Here is a 24788-nt window from a genome sequence, read left to right as displayed (position 1 = left end):
ATTTCCACAACACCCCTCCCCAACCAGACTGATATCTTTGTAGCGCTCAAATGCAAATTTGTGGGATAACTGCGATGCTATGTCTTTACCTCTGATTATCAGCACCACCTAGGAAAAACAACTTGCCAACAGCACCCAATATCTCAGAAACTGTATTTTATTTTCTGTATACTGGGAAACTGGTTTCTTGTTGTGTATTTGTTTCATATTTTGTGGTGCAACTGCATCCAAGGTATTATGCAGGATTAGGTTTAGATCCTCAGTTAAATTCATAACAGATATATTTACTCTGACATCCTTTGATGGAGGGAGTTTGGGAGAGCATGTAATAGTCTTTGGGTTAATCACAAATAATTTAAATATCATGTGATATGACTACAAGTTATGATACAAATTTGTAGAACTTATCAAGGAATGCTGCGTAAAGCCCAGCGGACCTGTAAATAGTAGCTAAAAGTGTTTGAGTATTTCATGACTAAAACCTTGAAACACAGAAATGTGTTTGTGTAAAATTATATTTGGTGTCATAAATATTAGCAGGGGATCCACTCTGTGGGATGCATTGTGGATATGGTCATTAGTGTAAGAAGGACGAGAGGCCTCCTTTAGGGCAATGAATCAATCAGGCTACAGGAAGCTCCTGTCAATGTTCCTGAATAAAAGAAGAGTCTCACCCCAGCTGGCAAGGAGTCTGTCACACTTCCGCATCTCAGGCTTGGGTCTTCTAGGTGAGTCTCAGAAAGAGAGCCAGTTATCTACAATCTCTTGCAATGGGCAGAAAATTCCAGTTTTCAGCCAGTGATTGAGATATGTAGGTCTGCTGTAGGTCTCATCGCTAGCCCTAACTGAGGCCAGAGATAATTACTCGATGTCAGCACTTCTTAGCTAGTTTATACACGCTATATAAAGCTTCTATTGGCTCTTAGAGCAATCCAAGTTGAGCAGGCAGACTGCATTTCTTCCAAGTATCCATAAGAATGTTTTCTGAAGACAGGGCCTGTCTGGTGTTGTTAGCGCTGCCACCAGTTGTGCCTGTGACACACCATGTTAAAATCAGAACACTGCAAAAATAATATTGTATATTTCTAATTAACTTTGGCTGGTCAAGGCTAAGTAGCTTCTTTTATGTCAATATATCGTCCTGGTGTAAAATAATTGCATGAAGACAGAATTAACACGTTGTTAAAATTGTAAATACAGAATTTAACCTAGATAGTTCATACAAAGTAAAGGCAAAATGTTTGGCTAGGGGCCAAGTAACTAACAGCAAGCAGCACCTCAAACAGGAAGCATAAAGGAAGTGATGACAGAGGAAGTTATGAGAGGGAGAGAAGTCTTCATGCCCAAGGTCAAGCCACATGCCATGGGCCTTATCCGGCTGTCTTTTGACCTTTATTTCTGATTGACCTATACATTCAGAGTTACACATTGGAGGCTTGTCTGATTATGTGGCAAGAAGTGACTGACAGAAAGGGAACCGGAGATACATATACATATAAACCTCTTTCCCTGTGGGAGTGAACAAGATGCTATGAGGGGCCGTATAAGACATTATTTATTCTGAAAATATATGAACGTGAAAGGAGAATGTATGTATGTGAGAGTGAAAATATATGTATGTGAAAGGAGAATGTATGTATGTGAGAGTGAAAATATATGTAAGTGAAAGGAGAATGTATGTATGTGAGAGTGAGAATATATGTATGTGAAAGGAGAATGTATGTATGTGAGAGTGAAAATATATGTAAGTGAAAGGAGAATGTATGTATGTGAGAGTGAAAATATATGTATGTGAAAGGAGAATGTATGTATGTGAGAGTATCAGAATGAATAATGTCTTATACGGCCCCTCATAAGATGCCACTCCTTTTGTGCCACATTCCAAGAAGTGACTGACAGAAAGGAAACCTTTGATACGTATATAATCCTCTTTCCTTGAGGGAGGGAACAAAATACCACTCCTTTTGGGCCACATGCCTATTGAGTCGCAGTGAAGTAAACCTGAAATCAAAAGCAGCAGGTGTTTAATGGGCTTTTGTAGCCTGGGAAGTGCTGCCCTCGGCTAGTTTTGCTTCTGCATGACCTTATCAGTCGTGATTGTATATCTCTTTAGCTGAAAAGTATGACACATAAGAGGAATGTGAAAAGCACATTCCTCTTATGTCACTTTTCTGTTCTCAGGAAATAATGATTAAGTATAGAGCCTTCAGAAAGCAGTGTTATAACATGAATTTATCATTTTTTTAAATATAATATTTTAGAATATTTTTAACCCCAATAACAACAAAGTGAAAAATTATTTTTTTTTAAACTGAAATATTTATTGTACATTAGTATTTAGACCCTTTACCAACACCCTTCAAACTTAGCTCAGATGCATCCTGTGTTCCTTCGAGCCTCCTTGAGATGTCTCTAGCCAAAGTAAATTAACCAGGCATGAATGTCCTTGATTGGGATGTGACCAAGAACCCAACAGCAACCCTGTTTCGTTTCTTGTTTTAATATGTATGCAGCTTAATCCAGGACTTACCTTAAAAAGGGATACACATTTCAACTTGACTAAATAAATGATAAATAAAACAAATATAAAACATTTAAATAATGTAGCCACACCAGTATTTATGATGGACATATATCAAGTAGTATGTTACTGCAGTATGGCGATGCTCATTTTCCCTTTTTTCTTCTTTTCCCCTTTTCTCATTGCTTAGTTCCTGCGTCTGTCATGCAACACTCCTGCTCATATGGTGTACCGAGTAATGACAAACTACTGGAAGATGCCCAGCCCCAACCTAGTGATTTCTGTGGTGGGGGGAGGGGGGAACGAAAAGGTCAAGAGCTGGGTCAGGGACGTGCTGAGACAGGGGCTGGTCAGGGCAGCACAGAGTACAGGTAAGACAAAGATGGATGAGTTAAATCACTAACTCTATAGAAAGGATTGTCTGCTAAATTACTGAAATGTATATTGTATTTGTAAATGAAATACAAATGTATATATATACACCGATCAGCTATAACATTATGACCACCTGCATAAAATTGTTTAGGTCTCCCTTTTCCTGCCAAAACAGCCCTGACACGCCGCGGCATGGACTCAACACCTTGAACTCGTTGTTGTCTTCCTCAAACCATTCCTGATCGTTTTTTGTTTTGTAGCAGGTCACGTTTTCCTGCTGAAAGAGACCAATGCCAGCAGGGAATACAGTTGCCATGAAAGGGTGCACCATGTCTGCAACAATGCTCAGGTAGGTTGTACATGTCAAAGTAACATCCACATGAATGGCAGGAACCAAGGTTTCCCAGCAGAACATTGCCCAAGCATCACACTGCCTCCCCCGGCATGCCTTCTTCCCATTGTGCATCCTGGTGACATGTGTTCTCCAAGTAAGCGACGCACACGCACCGGGCCATCCACGTGATGTAAAAGGAAACTTGATTCATCAGACCAGGCTACCTATTTCCATTTCTCTGTGGTCCAGTTCTGATGTGCCTGCAAAAAGGGTACGTAAGCATCAGAAGAAGGCAAGCCAACGGAAGCAGTGTGATGCTTGGGCAATGTTCTGCAGGGAAACCTGCAGGGTTCCTGCCATTTGTGTGGATGTTACTTTGACACGTACCACCTACCTGAGCATTATTGCTGACAATGTGCACCCTTTCCCTGATGGCATTGGCCTCTTTCAGCAGAATAATGCACCCTGCCATAAAGCAAAAATGGTTCTGGAATGATTTGAGGCACAAATGCCTTCTTGAATTTATGAACTTGAATGTGACTTAATAACTCTCTAATATGCGAAGTGTAAATACGAATAAAATGTAAAACTCAAACCGTTGTTTAACAATCGGAAAATACACAACTTTTCTTGGATTGACTGATTGGTCTATCAACTCACCGGCTTACAATGCGGCCACTTCGTCAGTATCATTGCAATCCCAGGAATTTCAAACATGGAGTGCAAACGTGTTGCTAGAGTTCTCAATCACTTCCCTGAATTTAACTGCCTTTGTTAACAAATCTGAGTGGGAACAAGTTGTGAGAGAATACAATGATGGACAATGAGGACAATGATGCCAATACCCTCTTAGACTCGGAAAGATGAATCGGACAATGATGAGGAACGAGAGATTTAGTGTTGAGAAAGTGATTGACAAAATACAAGCATTTTATTGCAAATTGGGAGATGGCCAAAAAGAAAATGCTGGCTAGTCTTTGTATAAAACAACTGTACACAGATTACTCTTACAAACAAAGGGCATCCATTGGCATCCATGACAAAGATAATAGAAGGCAACATACCAAACGTAAATGACAAAGGTCTTCGTATGTAATCAGATGATTATTCCGTCTGTCGCAAAACATTCCTACATGTATACGGGTAAGCCTGAGCGTTAGCTAGCTAGGTAACAATGTTAACTTACCAGCTAGCTAACATTTCCTGGTGTCTAGCTTGTTCATGCGTAGCAACATTTCTTGTGTGTTGGCTTTCTAGCTGAACCATCAATGCTACGTGTGTTTCAGGGGAGGGGTGATTATGCCGAGCTAATTTTATGTTTCCATTGTCTTCACAAAAGTGTGCAAGTCGCTTATTTCAGTAATTAGCTACCTGATTGACCAGTCATTCATCCAGGTGTGTGTGAATATGAGCAGCTATTATGAGTAGACAAAAAAAGTTATGTGGACAACCCAGTGCATCAGTACAGTAAGACTGCTATCTGCATTTACATTGCTACTATTGTTTACTATGAATCCTGCTGCTAAGCCACTTTACCTTATACTGTATTATTTATACAGTGGGTAGAACAAGTATTTTATACACTGCCGATTTTTCAGGTTTTCCTACTTACAAAGCATGTAGAGGTCTGTAATTTTTATCATAGGTACACTTCAACTGTGAGAGACGAAATCTAAAAAATCCAGAAAATCACATTGTATGATTTTTAAATAATTAATTTGCATTTTATTGCAGTATTTGATCACCTACCAACCAGTAAGAATTCCACCTCTCACAGTCCTGTTAGTTTTTCTTTAAGAAGCCCTCCTGTTCTCCACTCATTACCTGTATTAACTGCACCTGTTTGAACTTGTTACCTGTATAAAAGACACCTGTCCACACACTCAATCAAACAGACTGGCCAAGACCAGAGAGCTGTGTAAGGACATCAGGGATAAAATTGTAGACCTGCAAAAGGCTGGGATGGGCTACAGGACAATAAGCAAGCAGCTTGGTGAGAAGGCAACCACTGTTGGCGCAATTATTAGAAAATGGAAGAAGTTCAAGATGATGGTCAATCTCCCTTGGTCTAGGGCTCCATGCAAGATCTCACCTCGTGGGGCATCATTGATCATGAGGAAGGTGAGGGATCAGCCCAGAAATACACGACAGGACCTGGTCAATGACCTGAAGAGAGCTGGGACCACATTCTCAAAGAAAACCATTAGTAACACACTACGCCGTCATGGATTAAAATCCTGCAGCGCACGCAAGGTCCCCCTACTCAAGCCTGAGCATGTCCAGGCCCGTCTGAAGTTAGCCAATGACCAGAAGAGGAATGGGAGAAGGTCATGTGGTCTGATGAGACCAACATAGAGCTTTTTGGTCTAAACTCCACTCGCCGTGTTTGGAGGAAGAAGAAGGATGAGTACAACCCCAAGAACACCATCCCAACCGTGAAGCATGGAGGTGGAAACATCATTCTTTGGGGATGCTTTTCTGCAAAGGGGACAGGACGACTGCACCGTATTGAGGGGGGGATGGATGGGGCCATGTATCGCGAGATCTTGGCCAACAACCTCCTTCCCTCAGTAAGAGCATTGAAGATGGGTCGTGGCTGGATCTACCAGCATGACAACGACCCAAAACACACAGCCAGGGCAACTAAGGAGTGGCTCCGTAAGAAGCATCTCAAGGTCCTGGAGTGGCCTAGCCAGTCTACAGACCTGAACCCAATAGAAAATCTTTGGAGGGATCTGAAAGTCCGTATTGCCCAGCGACAGCCCTGAAACCTGAAGGATCTGGAGAACGTCTGTATGGAGGAGTGGCCCAAAATCCCTGCTGCAGTGTGTGCCAACCTGGTCAAGAACTACAGGAAACGTATGATCTCTGTAATTGCAAACAAAGGTTTCTGTACCAAATATTAAGTTCTGCTTTTCTGATGTATCAAATACTTATGTAATGCAATAAAATGCAATTTCTAAAATCCAAATAGTTCTATGAAAATGGTAGGTAAGACAGGAAAAATGTATTGCACAATAAACGGTTTTAATAAAACTTGCAAGTAGAAAGTATACAGGTTACAAGGTAACAGTGGATAGTCTCTAAATAAAAACATCATTTCGACAGTATTTATTACATAGGAAAAGGGGTGTGGTAAGATCCTGCCATCTTTCTCATGTCAATCAAACACCTTTCCCTTTGTTCCATCACACAAGTCAAATGCTATCTTCCCCCACCTTATCCTTCCTGCCATAATGTTTACTGTAGTGTTTACCCAAAGGGCCAACTGACCTTACTGCCCCCTGTTGTATCTTCTCCTATCTTGTCCTAAAACCCATTGATCTGCATCTGGACAGACAATAGATGCCCCCTATGCAAATACCAGATCCCCCACATTCCTCTACCTATCTTAACAGTGGGACTCAGTCCTTTACTCAGTGAGAATACATTGTATAAAGAAATTTCCACAACACAGGTCAGAGTGTCCCCAACCGCCATCTTTGACATTTTCAGGATGGAAGCAACCTGACGCTCACTGTATCCCTCTGCCAGTAAAGCCAGAATTAAACCCTTCTTTTCCTCACTCAAAGCTTCTCTTTTTTACTTTTTTGTCTTCCTGAATAGTTATTGTTTATTCAAATTAACTTTAAGGTACTACAATTGCACTGTTTTTGCCATCCAGCTGGTCCTATTGCAAGAGGATAGTGATCACCACAGCAGTGGTTTTTATACTTTTCCTTGTTCCATTAGATTCGGTTCAGGTAATCACCTAATCAGTACCTAATTAAGTAAAAAGAGGAGTGCCTGTGTTGGAATTTACCAGACACTTGAATGGAATGGCTGCCATATATGTAGAGATTAGGAGTGGGCTCTTAATACATATATATACAGCTCTGGATTTTTTTAATTAATTTTTTATTAATACAGAGTCAACTGAGACCATGATGTCTTTAACAGCTGATCCCTGTATTATAAAATAGAAAACACATACAAAATGGAAATAAAACCTTAATTAAGCAAAACAATTACAGTTGACAAAATATTATTTATAAGAAATGTTAAAGGTTTAACGTAAAACCACTTTGAATGGCATTCCAGTGTGAGGCAAAAATATTCAGAAACAGTTTTTTCCATTTCTGAATAGGTCGGCGTTTTCTCGAGCACTATCCTGTCTTGACAGCATGTTAAGTAATTGCTGTTCTTCCTGTCCTTTTCGATGTCAGTGTCTCCCAGCCAACTGAAGAATATAATAGACAGTAGAATGTGCAAGTTTGTACCAGAGATAAAACTCACAACCGAATGGTTGATTGCATCCAGAGATTTGAGTACAGATGCTTGCATATATAGTATATTTCCATAACGTAGCAATGACAAATGTTGCTTCCACAGTATCTTTTCTATGCTGATGTGACAGACATAATTTGTTTCTATAATGGAAACACATTTTAATCTTTACCTTTTTCACCAACTCACAAACATTTGTTAAATCTCTAACATACATTCATAGGTTATACTGCAATTGAAGTAACTAAATCGTAAATGTAATTTTCCAATTGACAGTGGCCTGTGTGGCGTCACTGCTAGTGTCACATCAGATGTCTGGCAAAAACCCAATACATCTTTCCACCAAAAGATCACTATGCCTGCAGTCAAGCATGGAGCATCCTGTCGCGGGGGTGTTTTTCTTCAGCAAGGACTGGAGCTCTTGTCAGAATAGAAGGGAAAATTTAAAGTAAAATATACCAACAGATTGTCTGATTAAGGATAATCCACAGCCCTCTGCCAGGAAGTAAAAAATGGGATGATGGTTCACATTTCAACAGAACAGTGACTCAATACACACTGCCATGGAAACCATACAGTGGCTTAAGTATATACATCCTGTGTGTACCGGTCAGATTTGTTCACAATTGTATCAATCCATGTGTTCATTCGGGAAGAGTAAGGGTATACATCACAGTAAACAAAAGTTAGTATTCGCTAGCTAGAAAGCAAGTTACCTATTTCGACTTTGATATTCACCGTGGTCAGTCAAAAACTTTATTTGCTTGAGAGAGAAAGGAAAATACATATTTATTATGTCTGACTCTGAATATGAGCAAATAGAATAGAGCCTTGTTCTAACCATAAGACACAGATGATGAACTGACCAAATAGAAGCTTGGACAGCAGCTAAAGGATGTCGATGGTGGACACGTTAATCCCCAACCCTTGCCCAGAATATCCGGAGGCAATGTGTACTTTGTATTATAACATAGCAATCAGAAGTATTACTTACAATCTGTCTTGTCTCCATGGGTTGAACTGGGTAACTTGCATTTGCCTTTAGTCCTCTTCTAAGTGAACATGGGTCACGATCCTTTGTATTAAAATATTTCTCACAAAAACTGTAAGTTGCTCCATTGATTCCCCCACAATATGACTCTGGAGAACCTGCGTGATGTTGGCCCCCCACCCAACGCAAAACCTGTCCAAAATAGGCTCAATCGTTTGTGCTCTGTTTGTGCCGTTAAAATTTTCGTTTGTGCTGCTGTCATTTTTTAGATATTAAATATAATAGTGTAGGTCATTCGGAGGTCACTCAGCCCCCCAACATCCTCCAAAATCAATCAAAATAGTCTAATTTGTTTGTGCTTCATTTGTGCCGGTTTGTGCCGTTAACATTTTCGTTTGTGTTGCTTTGATATTTTATATATTAGAATTTTTTTTATTGGAGATGACATCACTCAGCCCCTCAACATGCTCAAAATTTAGTCAAAATATACTCATTCATTAGTGCTTCGTTTGTACTGGTTTGTGCAGTTAACATTTTAGTTTGTGCTTCATCTGTGTTTGTAATATTAGAAATATAATTATAGTAGGAAAATGGTAGGAAAGGAGGAGGAGTGGCTTTCCTATGCAAAGATACATTCCAGTGCAAAGAAAATACACGTGGTAGTTTTATTTCTTTTGAATACCTCTGTTTTACATTGAAGGGTACCAAAATCTTGTTTTTAACGATTTACAGACCTCCACGATATGATTTTGTGAACTACTCTTGTTTATTATTACAGGGGATTTTAAAATCCACATAGATAATAGTACAGACAATAATGGCAAATAACTTTTTGCCCTCTTGACACCTTTAATCTTACTCAACATTTGAATGAGCGTTCACACACTCGAGGCCACATTCTAGATCTGGTTATCTCTAAAGGGCTCGATATTTCCTCTGTCATTGTTAAAGACTGGGCCCACGTCTGATCATTTCTCTGTCTTTTTTGAATCACTTATCACCCCGAATGTTCCAGTAAACTCTGTTTCTGTTAAGAAAAGATACATTAATGAGAGTACCAATGCTCAGTTTATGGAAGCCATAGCTATCTCTCCAACAATAAGTGCGGAGTGATGTACTCCTGGATAATTTTATTGCTAAAATATTGAATGTCATGGATCGTGTTGCACCGGTAAAGGTAAAGAAAACTATGAGCAAACAGAAAAAAACATGGAGAACCACCATGATGGTAAGCGCCCTGAAAAGTGAATTTAGGAAATCTCAACGTAAGTGGAGGAATACTAAACGTCTCTAAAAACAGCTGCCATTAAGCCACTATTAAAAAAGAGAACACTAGATGCATCTATATTGAACAAAACTGTCTACTATTAAACCAAGATAAAACAGTGATTATTGTGTTTGGCAACAAAAATAAAATAAGTGTTAGTAAAGAGCTGGATACTCGGGCCCTTAAATCCAGGGATCAAGTGCGTGATCTTGGTGTTCTGATCTCACATTTAACAGTCATATCAAAGATGTCACCAAAACAGCATTCTATCATCTTAAACATATAGCCAGAATCAAAGGCTTGGTGTCCCAAAAAGACCAATAGAAGCGCATCCATGCTTTTATCTCTAGTAGGGTTGATTACTGTGAATTGTGCTATATAAATTAACTTGCTTGCTTGCTATAGTTGATGATGTCACTCAGCCCCACAATGCTCCAAATTCAACCAGAATAGTGTCCTTTGTTCGTGCTTTGTTCGTGCACAAACTAAAATTTCCAACTTCACGCTGGTCTCGGGAGAAACAGAGGTATTGTCCCAATTGGACAGAGAATTTAATTAAGTCAAGATCCACGAGCAGGCATTAGTTGTCACGTTATACGGTGGTTGAGGCAGGAGAGATGGTGGCTCCTGGGCTCCTGGGCAGGAGAGGGCGCTGCGGGCCCAAGCGGTGGCTCCTGGGCAGGAGAGGGAGCGGCGGGCCCAAGCAGAGCCTCTGGGTTAATCACCACTGGTGCCTCGGGAACCTGGGTAAATGGTCTTCCCCAAGTCCCCGGTGGGAACTGGTACGGTGGGCCGTAAAAGCAGCTCTTTCCAATGTCCGGGAAAGGCTCTGAGAGCTCTACCATCTGAGGGATGGGCTCAGCCAGTAGGGACTCCCCTTCGGGGCTCTGTCAAGGCTCCCCTTGGGTACCCCCTTAGCCCTCCCCCCTAAACATGTTCTGGGGAGGCCTCTGGGATTCAGTAAGATGAGGAGACCTCGGTTCTGTCCCGTTATACAGTGGAGGGAGTGGAGGGAACCAGGCGCAGGCAGAGCACGTTCGAATGTGCATTTATTAAAGCAAAAAACAAACAAACGAACGGCACACATGAAAACGAAAACAAACACTTACCAACACGTATACAGACAAGCAACAATAACCGACAAATGAGGGGAGTAGGGGAGAAACATTTAAACAAATACTGATGGAATGATTAGGACCTGTGCGTGATTGAAGACGTGACAATTAACCAGTCCGGGATATGTTTGTGAAGAAGTGGAAACCGGGAAAAACGGGAGATGGTGGACCCTTCCATCACCCCACCGTTACATAAGTCGTCTTCAATACTCACAAATAGGGCAATTTCAGATTTTCACGACACGGTTATTGTGGCAAAAATAATTCACGGTAACGAAAAAAATGCTGTCAGTCAAAATAATCTTCAACTTTGTTTGATGTGCTTTTTTCTCTTTTTTGGCAAATTAATTACACTCAAAATAAGAATGTATGGTGGTGGAGAGTCTGTAACCGTAACTGTACAAAAAAAAAAAAGCATACAAAAGGAACAATTACACTTAATGGATAGTGAAAATGCCACTGATAAACAAAAGATCCACAAGGCCTAACACCCAGAGGAGTTTTTGGAAAAGTACAAAACATTTTCACCCAGTGAATAGGCTACGAAAAGGCCTTAATCCTTAATCTAGTGTATAGGTACACACTCGTAGTTTAAGCAAATGCATCGTTTGGCCATGAATAAGCCATGGAAAAACCAAGAAGAGATTTTAGAAGATTACAAATATAGCAATAATATAAATAATATAAAGTGTAAAATAGCAGCAATTTTTATCAACAACGTATATCTGCAGACCGCAAGTCTGGGGCGTTACTTAATATGGGGGTTCCTAAATATTAAGTTACACCCACTGAATATTAAGTTACGCCCACAGATGTTCGCCATTGGTCAATTTAAATGGGGGTTCCTGAATATTAAGTTACGGCCACTGATGTTCGCCATTGGTCAGTTTAAATGGGGGTTCCTTAACATTAAGTTACGCCCACTGATGTTCACCATTTGTCAGCTTGGGGACATCCTGGTTTGACACACGGTTCGATGCTAGGTGTCATGTATGGGTTACGTGGAGTGTACTAATGGAGGAAGAAGAGTTAACTAAAGTTACAACTTTATCTCCATGTGATTTCCTCAAGATATAACACTAGGTCCAATAACATTTAGTTGTATTTTGTTTCAGGATTAAAATTATTTGATAACTTAAATTTATTAATTTGAAGACTGAACTGGTTCTAAAAATATTTAACCCGGCAAGTTGATTAAGAACCCATTCTGATTTACAGGCAATACCTGGGGGAAATGTTAAGAGGCAACTAGGGTTAATTTTTTCACAAGAAAACAAACCCCATTCACACACACACACACTCACTTTCACCAGAAACCAAACCCCATTCACACACACACTCAGCACACACACACACACACACATGAAATCCTGTTCCCTGTTGTCTGTGAATAATAATAACAAAGAGGTTTATGCTGCTTATCTGTCTATTGTCGATTGTTTATAATGTTGTGTTTCTCAGCTGATAACAATGTGCTTCTAGTCAAAGGTTCTGGGTTAATTTCCTCCAGGGGTAGGATGCATATGCAGTCCTTCAGAATGAAGGTGTCTGCAACTGCGGAAATTAAATGTCTACACACCCTTATTGAAAATGGTGCTATTGCACGCCTTTATTAAAAGTTACATAAACAGATTTGTTTATGTAATACTGAAATCTAGACAAACCCTGTTCCTTTTTCTACAGTTAAAAAGACAAAATCTAAGAGATAAACAGAAGTTTAAAACATGCCTTGGTGTCTAAAAACATAAACTAATGTTTTATGGAATAATATTCAGCTTGTATTGCAGCATGGGATAGTCCGAGTATAGGTTGGTCCGCATATTTTCTTGAGGTTTTAGGTCCGGCCCTGATGGTGTCATTCCATTGATCTTACTTTCTGCAAGCCATTTTGGTTGATTTGGCTGTGTGCTCAGATTGCTGTTATGGTGAAATCCTTCTATAACATCAGTATTCTGGCAATGGTCAGCAGGGTTCATGGCAAAAACATCTTGATATATGAAAATATTAATTGTGCCCTCTATGGTGACCAGAGTACATTTTCCGCTGAAGAATAGCAGCCCAATAGCCTGATGCCGCCCCCACCATGCTTGACAGTAGTTACTGTGTACTTTGGTTGATAAGATGTGATATCATTGCCCCAGAAATATGTTTTGGACCAAAAAGTTCTGTCTTAGGAATTGTTTAAAATATAAGAGAGAATAAAAACACTAGATAGACCTATCTGGTTTGCATAATCATTTTCATAGCATTTTAATTTACAATGGCATGTTTATGACGTACCACGCAGCATTGTGGCCATCAATCATGGGAAAATCAAGCAATATCCCTGGACCCTGCACAGAAACTTGCTTGAGTTTTATTGAAAATGTGGCGCACCTCAGAAGGTAGCTATCTCAAACTATCGATACCGTCAAGTTTACACAACAAAATAATCCAGCGTCTCGAATCTTCTTCGATATGTCTTGGAAAATGGAACTAATGTAAACAAGCACTTAGCCTCTTAAGACCATAACAGATTTTCCCACATGGTTTTTGGAGATAAGAAATGGCTTTCGTCTTGTTGAACTAACCCACAGCTCAGACTTGTGGGAAATATGCACAATGGTAATATCAAGGGAGTGCCCAGTTCCTGACAATAAATCCTGCAGGGACTCATGTTGGATAAGAAGGCCTGGCTCGCAATCACCGTTTCAAATCATCCCAAAGGTGTTCAATGAGGTTGAGGTCAGGTCTCTGTGCAAGCCACTTGTGCGTAGGGACACAGTCATGCTGGAACAGGAAATGGCCTTCCTGAAACTGTTGCCACAAAGATGGAAGCAACCAATTGTCTAAAATGTTATTGTATCCTGTAGCATTAAAATGACCCTTCACTGGAACTAAGGGGCTTATCTCAAAACCTAAAACACAGCCCCAGACCATTAACCCTCCTGCACAAACTTTTAGAGTAGGCACATTCCGGTTGGTAGCGTTCTCCTGGAATCCGCCACACCCAGATTCGTCCATCAGACTGCCAGATAGTGAAGTGGGATTCATCACTTCAGAGAACACATTTCCACAGCTGCAGAGACCAGTGGAGGTGTGTTTTACACCACTCCAGCTGACACTTGGCATTGCACATGTTGATGTGAGGCTTGCATACGTACAGCTGCTTGGTCATGGAAACCCAATTTGTGAAGCTCTCAACAACAATTATTGTAATGATGTTGCTTCTGGAAGCAATTTGGAACTCTGTGATAAATGAAGCAGCCGATGATAGGTGTTTTTTACGCGCTTCAGCACTCGGCTGCCCCACTCTGTGAGTTTGCGTGGTCTTCCAATTCGTGGTTGTTGCTTCTAGATGCTTCTACTTCACAATTATAGCACTTATAGTTGACCTGGGCAGATCTAGTAGGGCCAAAATTTCACAAACTGACTTGGCAAAGGTGGCATCCTGTGCCATGTTTAAAGTCACTGAGCTCTTCAGTACGAACCATTGTACTGCTAGTGTTTGTCTATGGACAATTCAAGGCTACGTGCTGGATTTTATGCACCTGAGAGCAATGGATGTGGCTGAATCACTGGAAATTAATAATTAGTAAGGGTCTCCACATACTTTTGGCCTTATTGTGTATGTAAATGTAAAAATTAGGGGTTGTCAAATTTTGGTACAAGTAGCTTTTTTCTAGGTAGAATTTTTATTATGAAAGTCACTACATGATATTTCAAATGTTTTAGCATTTAGTTTCACTTCCTCATCAGTTGCCTATTCCTATGTAGGTAACATTTCACATAAGAAAACATTGTAGCCAGGCAATAAGCTGGGAAATTTGGCTGTAGTGGGTGTTAGTTAAAGATGCATTCTGCATCACATTTACCAAACTATTTTTTAAATATATTTGGTCTAGTTTTTCATGTGGTGCAACAGAGCCAACTGCAAAAGTGTAATTCCAAAGTGTTTTATTCACTTGCAACGAGACATTGTGTACAGTAAATACAAAAACACAAATCATGTATGATCATGTAAATACTTCTTGTTTTTCCACTATATTAATAACCTATACCTATAAATCATTATTGTAATTACAATGTAATACCTGTGGTATTTCATTGTTGTTAATACAGTTGTTAATATGCTTTTGCATAGCTGTTATATAGTAATAAGTCTCGACTTTACTTTTGATATCCACTGTAAATGGCGTATTATTATTGTGTCAAATAAAAAAAATTCTCTCCCTCAATTCCCTCTCCATTCTCCCTCTCCTTCTCTCTCCCAGGGGCTTGGATCCTGACGGGGGGGCTGAGAGAGGGGATTGGTCGGTGTGTGGGCGAGGCTGTGAGGGATCATTCTGCAGCGGCCTCCTCCCTGTCCCTGAAGAAAGTTATTGCTGTGGGCGTGGCTCCCTGGGGGCTGGTGGCTGAAAGACAGAAGCTTATCAACCCACAGGTACACAAATAAATATACACCCTTGCACGCTATCACAGGCTCATTTACATCTATTGACCTGTTTGACTTAGTGGTATAACTTGGCACAGATACTCAAGGATAAGTCTCAGTGGACCATGTGATATCTCTCAGTTTTTTGACTAGACTTGGGAGAATGATGCAGCTTATCATAAGATCTAGCATTTACAAAATTACACTGATTGGCTCAGGGGTAGTGCATCGTTCGTGAGGGTCAATGTGTTTACTCTTTCCTTGTTTTCCTTAAATCTGCAAAGCAGAACCAAAGGAAATCAAATGAAAAATAACAAGAAAATTGTGAAAGATAGGTAATAACAATGCCCTCTCTCTCTTCTCCCCTACTCTCTCCTACTCTGACCTTGCTCTCTCCCCCTTATCCCTCTGTTCATAACTGTCCATCATCCTCTATCAGGGTAGCTTCCCAGCACGGTATCATGTCCAGAACACTTCCCGGGATGCTTGCTGTCTGGATAGTAACTACCAAGCCTTCCTGCTGGTGGATGATGGGAGTGTAGGCCGACGAGGAGGGGAAATGGACTTCCGGGTTGATTTGGAGAAATACATCTCCGACCAGCGCACCGGCATCCATGGTAGGACATAGTACACACGCACTCACATAATTTTCCAATTTTACAAATGCAAGCATTATGCTGTTAAGCAAATGCTTGCAAACATGTTAAGCAAACATTATACTGTCTTATAGGGGCCATTTGCTGCCATCTTGTGGCCATAATGAGTGTTACAGTGGACAGTTACATGGTTTTGTGGATAGGACTGCCAAGAGACCAGAGGTGGCAGAATGGGGTTTGAGCTCAGATAGGGGTTTGATTATTGCCTGAAGGTTTTATTTATTTTTATTTAACCTGTATTGAACCAGACAAATCAGTTAAGAACAAATTCTTATTTACATCCACAGCCTGGCTAGGATTTCTATTTACAACAACGGCCCAAGCGGTCCACTAGCAGTAACATTACAATTAAACGTTTATTTTAAAATGTGATTCTAAACATCTGGCCTGGAATACCATAAAAAAGTCATCAAAGTAGTTATTTCTTATTGAAATACTTGTTTAGCTTAAGTAGAGCTCTCCATTAGATATGGTGTTGCCATAAGTCTATTCTGAAAATGAGAAAACTGGCCTACTGCAGTAATTGAAAGTAAACATTGCAAGTGTTGCAACAAAAGGGTATGCTATTGTCTAGAAGAGCATCAGAAAATTGGTAAATAGTCAGTGACTGACCTGTTTTATGGCGCAACAAGTAAATTAGTTTAACTTACTCTGGAAAAGTAAGTATATATTCTTATGAGTAGAAAATGGGTGAAACATTCAAATTCATTTGATAGACATTTTCAATTACATCTTATCAATGATTCATGACTATAAATGTATCCTATGCTCCACATTCTGACATTTTCTTCAGGTAGTGGCAGTATAGAAATCCCTGTGCTCTGTATGCTCATCTCAGGGGAAGCGAATATGCTAAAGGTAAGACATTTTTATTGTATTTTATCTAACCTTTATTTAATCGGGGGGATTACAGATACTGCACTGTCACGGCAGTCCCCAAATCACACTGTTTGTGCACACTTCTACATTATTGTTATTGCTACTACTAATACAATTATAATCCCTCATTATTTGACCCTTCACAAAGTCTTGTTACTCTTCTAAAACCGTAAATATCTGGGAATTCACATTAAAACGTCTTGAGAAAACTCCTCACAACAATCTCAAACAGTGTTGTAATTAAGAATCCAAGTAAACACGGACCCTTTGGATCAGAAGACTCAGGTATTTTGTGGTCATTGATCATTTTTATTCATTGGAACATGGTACGAGGATGTGAAAAGGGAGCTAGCCACTGGGTGAAGTATGAAAGCTAGAGAAGTGAGCTACATTTCAATTGCCAGCCCGCACCTCTTACTCAAACACTGTAAAGCGTTTGATCTTAACAATGCTACGCAAACTGTATGTTATAGCAGCATTTTCCATATTTGCGTGTTTAGGGTTAAGTGCAGCCTACAAAAGTTGACACATAATCTGGCAGTTGTAGCTGGCTCATTTGAAATTTCTGCAGAAGGTTGGGTGAATAACCTCAGGAATTAGCTCATGAATAAGCATATGATGTACACCGATCAGCCATAACAGTATGACCACTGACAGGTAAAGTGAATAACACGGATAATCTTATCATGGTAACTGTCAGTGGGTGGGATATATTAGGCAGCAAGTGAACATTCTCTCCTCAAAGTGTTAGAAGCAGGAAAAATTGGCAAGAGTAAGGATCTGAGCGACTTTGACAACGGCCAAATTGAGATGGCTAGACGACTGGGTCAGAGCATCTCCAAAACTGCGTCCCATCTGGGGTGTTCCCTATTAAAAGTGGTCCAAGGAAGGAAAAGCGGTGAACCGGCAAGAGGCTCATTGATACCCGTGGGGAGCGGAGACTGGCCTGTCTGGTCCGACCCAACAGACGAGCTACTGTAGCTCAAATTACTGAAAAAGTTAATGCTGGTTCTGATAGAAAGGTGTCAGAACAGTTTGTTGTGTATGGGGCCGCGTAGCTTCAGACCAGCTCATGCTGACCCCTGTCCACTGCCGAAAGTGCCTACAATGGGCACGTGAGCTGGACCACGGAGCAATGGAAGAAAGTGGCCTGGTCTGATGAATCAAGTTTTCTTTTACAATACGTGGATGTTACTTTGACACGTACCACCTACCTGAGCATTGTTGCAGACCATGTGCACCGTTTCATGGCAACAGTATTCCCTGATGGCATTGGCCTCTTTCAGCAGGATAATGCGCCCTGCCACAAAGCAAAAATGGTTCAGGAATGGTTTGAGGAACGAGTTCAAGGTGTTGACTTGGCCTCCAAATTCACCAGATCTCAACTCAATCTAGCATCTGTGGGAGATGCTGGACAAACAGGTCCGATCCATGGAGGCCCCACCTCGCAATTTACAGGACTTAAAGGATCGGTTGCTAACGTCTTGGTGCAAGATATCACAGCACACATTCAGTGGTCTAGTGGAGTCCATGCCTTGACGGGTCAGGGCTGTTTTGGCAGCAAAAGGGGAATCTACGCAATGTTAGGCAGATGGTCATAATGTGTTTGCAATGTTTAGTGGGTAATAAGACTGAGAATGAACTAATCACTTGAGGTAGCAAACTATGTAACAGAAGTGTGATTTTGCATTTAAAATATACTGAGTCTACATGCACTAAATCTCAGCAATCACAGCAGCTCATTTAATGTTTAAGCTATTTACAAAATGTCGTTTTTTTGTCATGAAAAACATTTGATACATTAGCTTATCTAAGGTGTCAGTCTAGTCAATAGTTGCTGTCCATTTTAGTGATGTGACAGGTTTTCACAATTCTAGGTCCAGCTTTGTGAAACGTGTGTGGACAGATTCTCATTTCAATTAATGCCTGTCGATAACGAGAACACACATGATCTCTTTCAGTGTGACACACTATAGGGACGCACCTTCATGCATGTGCTACCTGAATACGAAATTCAATATTGCCTTTGAAAAACAATGGCAAGGTCTTAAATATCAGCTCTGAGGCCTCGCCTTTCGGGACTTGAACCTAGCCACAGTGATCCTCCATGCTTCACCGCACTGATCAGAAGGTCTTACGTTTTCCTTAAAATGCATTTTCTTTATTTCTTACTTTTCTGGTTCTCTCTCTCCCTCTCTCCTCCAGCGGATGGATCTTTCTCTAAAAAAAGGTATCCCCTGGCTGGTGTTGAATGGCTCAGGTCCAGCAGCAGATCTCATCTGTGAACTGCTTGATGCCTTGTCACCAGTATGTCAGAGCCCCACCTCTACCTCACCTGAGGATAAGGGGAACCAGACCCCCTGCACGGAGCTCCACGACAGGGTCCGGGAGAGGGTCAAGAGATACTTCCCTGCCAAGGCAGAGCTGGAGAAGCTTGTAAACAGTGTGAGCTAGAATTTAAAAACCTGACTTATTCAAGTGATAAAAATGGCAAAAATACTTGTGCTCCTCTGGTTGGCTTTTCCTTATGGCATCAGGTCACAAGTCTTGCTACTGTCATTGCACGTTTTAACATTTGTGGGTCTGTGTGATCAGCAGTGGTACTCAACTCTTTCCCTACGAGGTCCGGAGCCTGATGGTTTTCTGTTCTACCTCATTAATTGCACTCACCTGGTGTGCCAGGTCTAAATAAGTCCTTTATTAGAGGGATACAATGAAATAAAGGACTGGAACTAGCTTCGAGCCCCAGAGTTGAGTTTGAGGGATCTAAGGGATATAATCTCTTTCTGTGTGAGACCTGATCGGCCCCATTCCCCTCCTCTTCCTTTCTCCCCTCTTTTTTTTGTTTCTTCCCTTCTCTCCCCTCTGTCCCGCATCTCTCTCCTTTCTCTTTTTTTGCTCTTCTCTTTCCCCATCATCTCTTTCTCCCTCTCTCTCCAGGCTCTGAGTATCTATCAGAACAAAGATCTGATAACAGTGTTCAACTCGGAACAGGAGAGTCCAGAGGATTTTGACACAGTTCTACTGAAGGCTCTGGTCAGAGGTATGTGTGTGTGTATGGTGTGTTTGTGTATTTCCATTATCATCGTTTTGCCAATTATGTTGAGTATGATCATGGTCAAACCCCTTATTCATTTGCTGTCAGCCAGTAAACGTGTGTCCAGCGAAGCCAGTGAATATACAGATGAGCTGAAGCTAGCAGTGACCTGGAACCGGGTGGACATCGCAAAAAGTGAACTCTTCAATGGCGACATCCAATGGAAGGTGAGATGCTTCTCTTTTAGTTTCTTTTACAGCTGCTGGGTATTGTCATTTTATTGTAGTAATTTTTATTAGTGGGAAATAATAGAGTTGTTGATGAATAGACAGGCGAGGGTTGGATATGTTAATGGAGATTTTTTTTGTAATCTTAATTTATTTGATTCTGAATTTGTTTTGAATGGCATTTTCATTATTTCCATTATTATTATTTTTACTATAATACACCATCCCATCCCTCTGCAGTACGAGGACTTGGAAGACTCCATGATGGATGCACTGATCAATGACAAACCCCAGTTTGTACGTCTCTTCAACGAGAACGGCCTCAACATCTTGGACTTCCTGACCTACCAGCGCCTGGAGGAACTGTACCGCTCGCTGTCTGACAGCATTGTGGCTTACAAGTTGCTCCAGGGCAGCCTCTTAGAGAGGCAAAAGCTAGCAACACCTCATAAGGAAGCAGGACCCCATTCCTCTCCAGACCAGGAAACAACCCTCAAAAGCCCCCAGAGTCCCATATCAAGAAATTCCTTTGCCAAAGAGCTCTGTTTGTATGAGGTGAAAACGGGTTGTACTACTTATTTGACAGAAATTACTAGACATGATGTAGATTGGTTAAATAGGAGAGGTGAATATTATGGGGTCTAGGTTTTTAGAAAATTGGAAGTCTTATTGATTTAGTTTTGTTCGCATTCCCAGAAATTCCACGTGAATGTTACCTTGCTGTATTGGTGAATTGGTCAAAAGGAGGAGCCAAAAGAGATATTTGGGGTCTTTCAGTGTGTGTGAAGTTGAGGCACATTTTGTGTTTTTATTTTTATAATCTGCTTCAACTGTATCTAGGGGTCTTGTTCACAAGTGAGGGAAGGAACAGGAGATTGACAGACGGATCGGTGCCGCTTCTGCAGTAATGCGGTCGATGTATCGGTCTGTCGTGGTGAAGAAAGAGCTGAGCCGCAAGGTGAAGCTCTCGATTTACCGGTCAATCTACGTTCCTACTCTCTTCTATGGTCATGAGCTTTGGGTCATGACCGAAAGGACAAGATCCCGGATACAGGCGGCCGAAATGAGCTTTCTCCGCAGGGTGGCTGGGCGATCCCTTAGAGATAGGGTGAGAAGCTCGGTCACCCGGGAGGAGCTCAGAGTAGAGCCGCTGCTCCTCCACATCGAGAGGGGTCAGCTGAGGTGGCTTGGGCATCTGTTTCGGATGCCTCCGGAACGCCTTCCTGGGAAGGTTTTCTGGTCCCGTCCCACCGGGAGGAGACCCCGGGGAAGACCTAGGACACGCTGGAGGGACTATGTCTCCCGGCTGGCCTGGGAACGCCTCGGTGTCCCCCCGGAAGAGCTGGAGGAAGTGTCTGGGGAGAGGGAAGTCTGGGCATCTCTGCTTAGACTGCTGCCCCCGTGACCCGGCCCCGGATGAAGCGGAAGAAGATGTATGTATGTATGCTTCAACTGTACAGCTCCAATAACCTGTCACTTCTCCCTCCAGGTATCACAACTACTACAGGACATCATGGGAGATGTTTGTCGGCCCTTCTACTACAAGCATTTTAAATTGGTTGAAGGTATCAGCACTAGGACAGCAATGAAGGTAAACGGCTTTCTGTGTTTTCTGCCAAAGCTGCACTCCTGACACTCCTGAGAAGTGCCTTTTATGCACTCTGACTGGGCCATTTGAGGACATTGCGCTTTGGATTGTTGTTGTGTTCACAGATCAGCAGGGGTTTTTCACCAAAATCTATTGATCAATCAGTCAAATGTATTTTATAAATCCCTTTTTACTTCAGCAGTTGTCACAAAGTGCTTTCATAGATATCCAGCCTGAATCCCCAAAAACCAAACAAAAACACAGTTATTGCACACTGGCTAGGAAAAATAGTGCTATCCTTTTCCCCCTTTTCTCCCCCCTCTTAGCAAGTGAACAAGTTTTTGCTGGGGGAGTGTACGTACAAGAAGGATGAATGTCAGTATCCCTGGGCCTCTCTGTTTATCTGGGCTGTGCTGCAGAACCGCAGTGAGATGGCCGTCTACTTCTGGGAGATGGTAATTTTTTGCGTGATTTGTTCAGTAATGATAATAATAAACCAAATCACTCAAAACAAATCTGTTGGAAAATTCATAATTTTAGCAATACATGCATTTTCAGCATATATTTCTAATCCTGTTAACCTTTGCCCCCTCCTTCACCTCTCTCTCTTCCTCTCTGTCTTTCTTTCTCTTTGATGCTCACCCTCTCCATAATATCCCCTCTCTGTCCCTCTCTATCCTCCAGGCTGGGGAGTCTGTCCTCGGTGCTCTGGCAGCCTGTAAGATTCTGAGAGAGCTGTCTAAGCTGGAGAGTGAGACGGAGACCAAGCTCTCTATGAAGGAGCTGGCCCAGAAGTTTGAAAACTTGGCCCATGGTGGGTTAGCCCTGTTCTGGCAGTATGTAGTTCTCAACTCTTATGCATGAATGTAAACAGCGATTTGGATGAGCAAAGGAACCAACTGTTTGGAAAGTCAGCTGGGCGACATCTCTGTCTGGTATAATTGGCAAAGCATAATTAAGTCCCTTCAGATTACTCTTTTTCCTAATGTGAATCCTACAGCGAAACCTCTTTATGGCAAAGGTCTTATGTGGTTCTTATTTGCCCTGATTCATATATTTAGAAACATTTAAGTGTGTGATGGTGAGAAATAGAATTGTTTGTGCATCCTGGAGCATTTAGAATTAGGTGCTTTGGTCAAGGGCAGGTCTAACTTTGTCCACTCGAAGATTTACAACCTTACTGTTACTGGCCCAAATACTCTAACTGTTAGGCTAACTCCTTGACTAGCTGCTAGGCTAACTGTCTATATGTGTTCACTGACTGTAGGGTGTTTAATCATTATCTAGATGTGTTCAGTGAGTGCTACCAGGGCAATGAGAGCTGGGCTTGCACACTATTAATAAAGCAGTCTCCAATGTGGGGTGAAGCTACCTGTCTGCAAATGGCCACTGCAGCCGATGCCCGCTACTTCTTCAGTCATGACGGAGTGCAGGTCTGTACTAAACAGGGTCAGAGGTCTAGTTGTTTGCGTGCGTGTGAATCTATTTGTCTGTACAAATTCCTACAACCCTGTTTCCAAAGAAGTTGGGACGCTGTGTAACATGCAGAATGCAATGATGTGCAAATCATTTAAACCCTATATTCAATAGAAAATAGTACAAAGACAACATTTAAAATGTTGAAACTGAGAAATGTTATTGTTTCTTGAAAAAGATTTGCCCCAACATGTTTCAAAAAAGCTGGGACAGACAGCAAAAAACTGGAAAAGTTGTGTAATGCATCTCACAACTAATTGGGTATATTGGCAACAGGTCTGTATCATGATTGGGTAGAAAAAGAGCATCCCAGAGAGGCTGGGACTGTCAGAAGTGAAGATAGGGAGGGGTTTACCACTCTGTTAAAGACTGTGCAGGCAAATAGTGCAACAATTTAAGAATAACATTTCTCAACATAAAATTGCAAAGAATTTGGGGATCTCATCACCTATAGTATACAATATCATTAAAAGATTCAGAGAATCCGGTGAAATCTCTGTATGCAAGGGACAAGGCCGAAAACCAAATTTGGATGGCCTTGATCTTTGGGCCCTCAGGCAGCACTGCTTTAAAAACAGACAAGATTCTGTGGACATCACTGCATGGGCTCAGGAACACTTCCAAAAACCATTGTCTGTGAACGCAGTACATTGCTGCATTCACAAATGCAAGTTAAAGCTCTACCATGCAAAGAAGAAACCATGTATAAACAAGATACAGAAACACAGCCACCTTCTCTTGGCCTGAGCTTATTTACAATAGACTGAGGTGAAGTGGAAAACTGTCCTGTGGTCTGACAAATAAAAATGTGAAATTATGGATGCCGCGTGTGGACAACATTCCACTTTCAAAACTACAGTAATTGGTCTCCTCAGTTCTCAAATGCTTACATAGTGTTGTAAGTGTTGTTAAAAGAAGAGCTGATGCAACACAGTGGTAAACATGCACCTGTCTCCAACATTTTTTAAACATGTTGCTGGCATCAAATTCAAAATGGAATGGATGTATTTTTCGAAAAACAATAACATTTCTCAGTTTCACATTTGATATGTTGTTTTGTACTGATTTCAATTAAATATAGGGAAGAAGGATTTGCACATCATTGCATTCTGTTTTTATTTGCATTTTAAGCAGCATTCCGACTTTTTGGGAAACAGTGTTGTATTTTAAGGGGCCATATGTATGATTTTTACTGTAATGCTGGCATAAATACAAACGTAAATGACCAGAAGACATCTGCGGTTAAGTTAATGTTAAGAATTTTTGGACAATATTCTTTAGACTACCTGAGATTTTACCTATTTGAACTTTTCTTTTCATTGAGTTGTAGTCTCCACTCATTATACTACTTAACTGATTTGTCCAGTTGAGGGTTGTGTGTGTATGTGTGGACCGGGCTATAGTTAGTTTGGCTCCAGGGGCATGTTAATGAGGCCTTCTGCTGTAGGAAAGAAACTGTTCTTGTGGCAAGAGGTTTTGGTCCTCATAGACCTCAACCTTCTGCCAGAGGGGAGAGTTCTGAATAGTCCATGTTATTGTTCTAATTCAGTCTGCCTATAAATGTTGGTGGAAGGATTATACACAGTACCCCTTTAGGTAATCTCCAGATGAGAAGATTTCTGTGGTGGAACAAGAAATGTGA

At 41.2% G+C, this 24788-nt stretch overlaps 1 protein-coding gene across 1 annotated transcript in view; it reads left to right on the top strand.

Annotated features, from left to right (window-relative positions):
• Positions 1 to 24788, top strand: part of LOC105031629 (transient receptor potential cation channel subfamily M member 4) — a 59070-nt gene that overhangs the window by 16665 nt on the left and 17617 nt on the right. The window contains exons 4-15 of the mRNA XM_010906179.5: positions 2712 to 2892; positions 15123 to 15292; positions 15723 to 15900; positions 16733 to 16797; positions 19024 to 19263; positions 19759 to 19861; positions 19964 to 20082; positions 20323 to 20637; positions 21572 to 21673; positions 21997 to 22125; positions 22355 to 22484; positions 22958 to 23103. Of these exons, the coding sequence (XP_010904481.1) occupies positions 2712 to 2892; positions 15123 to 15292; positions 15723 to 15900; positions 16733 to 16797; positions 19024 to 19263; positions 19759 to 19861; positions 19964 to 20082; positions 20323 to 20637; positions 21572 to 21673; positions 21997 to 22125; positions 22355 to 22484; positions 22958 to 23103 (1878 nt within the window). The remainder of the gene's footprint in view (positions 1 to 2711; positions 2893 to 15122; positions 15293 to 15722; positions 15901 to 16732; positions 16798 to 19023; positions 19264 to 19758; positions 19862 to 19963; positions 20083 to 20322; positions 20638 to 21571; positions 21674 to 21996; positions 22126 to 22354; positions 22485 to 22957; positions 23104 to 24788) is intronic.

This window comes from Esox lucius, chromosome 11 (assembly GCF_011004845.1).
Source record: "Esox lucius isolate fEsoLuc1 chromosome 11, fEsoLuc1.pri, whole genome shotgun sequence".
Lineage (NCBI taxonomy): Eukaryota > Metazoa > Chordata > Actinopteri > Esociformes > Esocidae > Esox > Esox lucius.
This window is presented reverse-complemented; position numbering and strand designations above follow the sequence as displayed.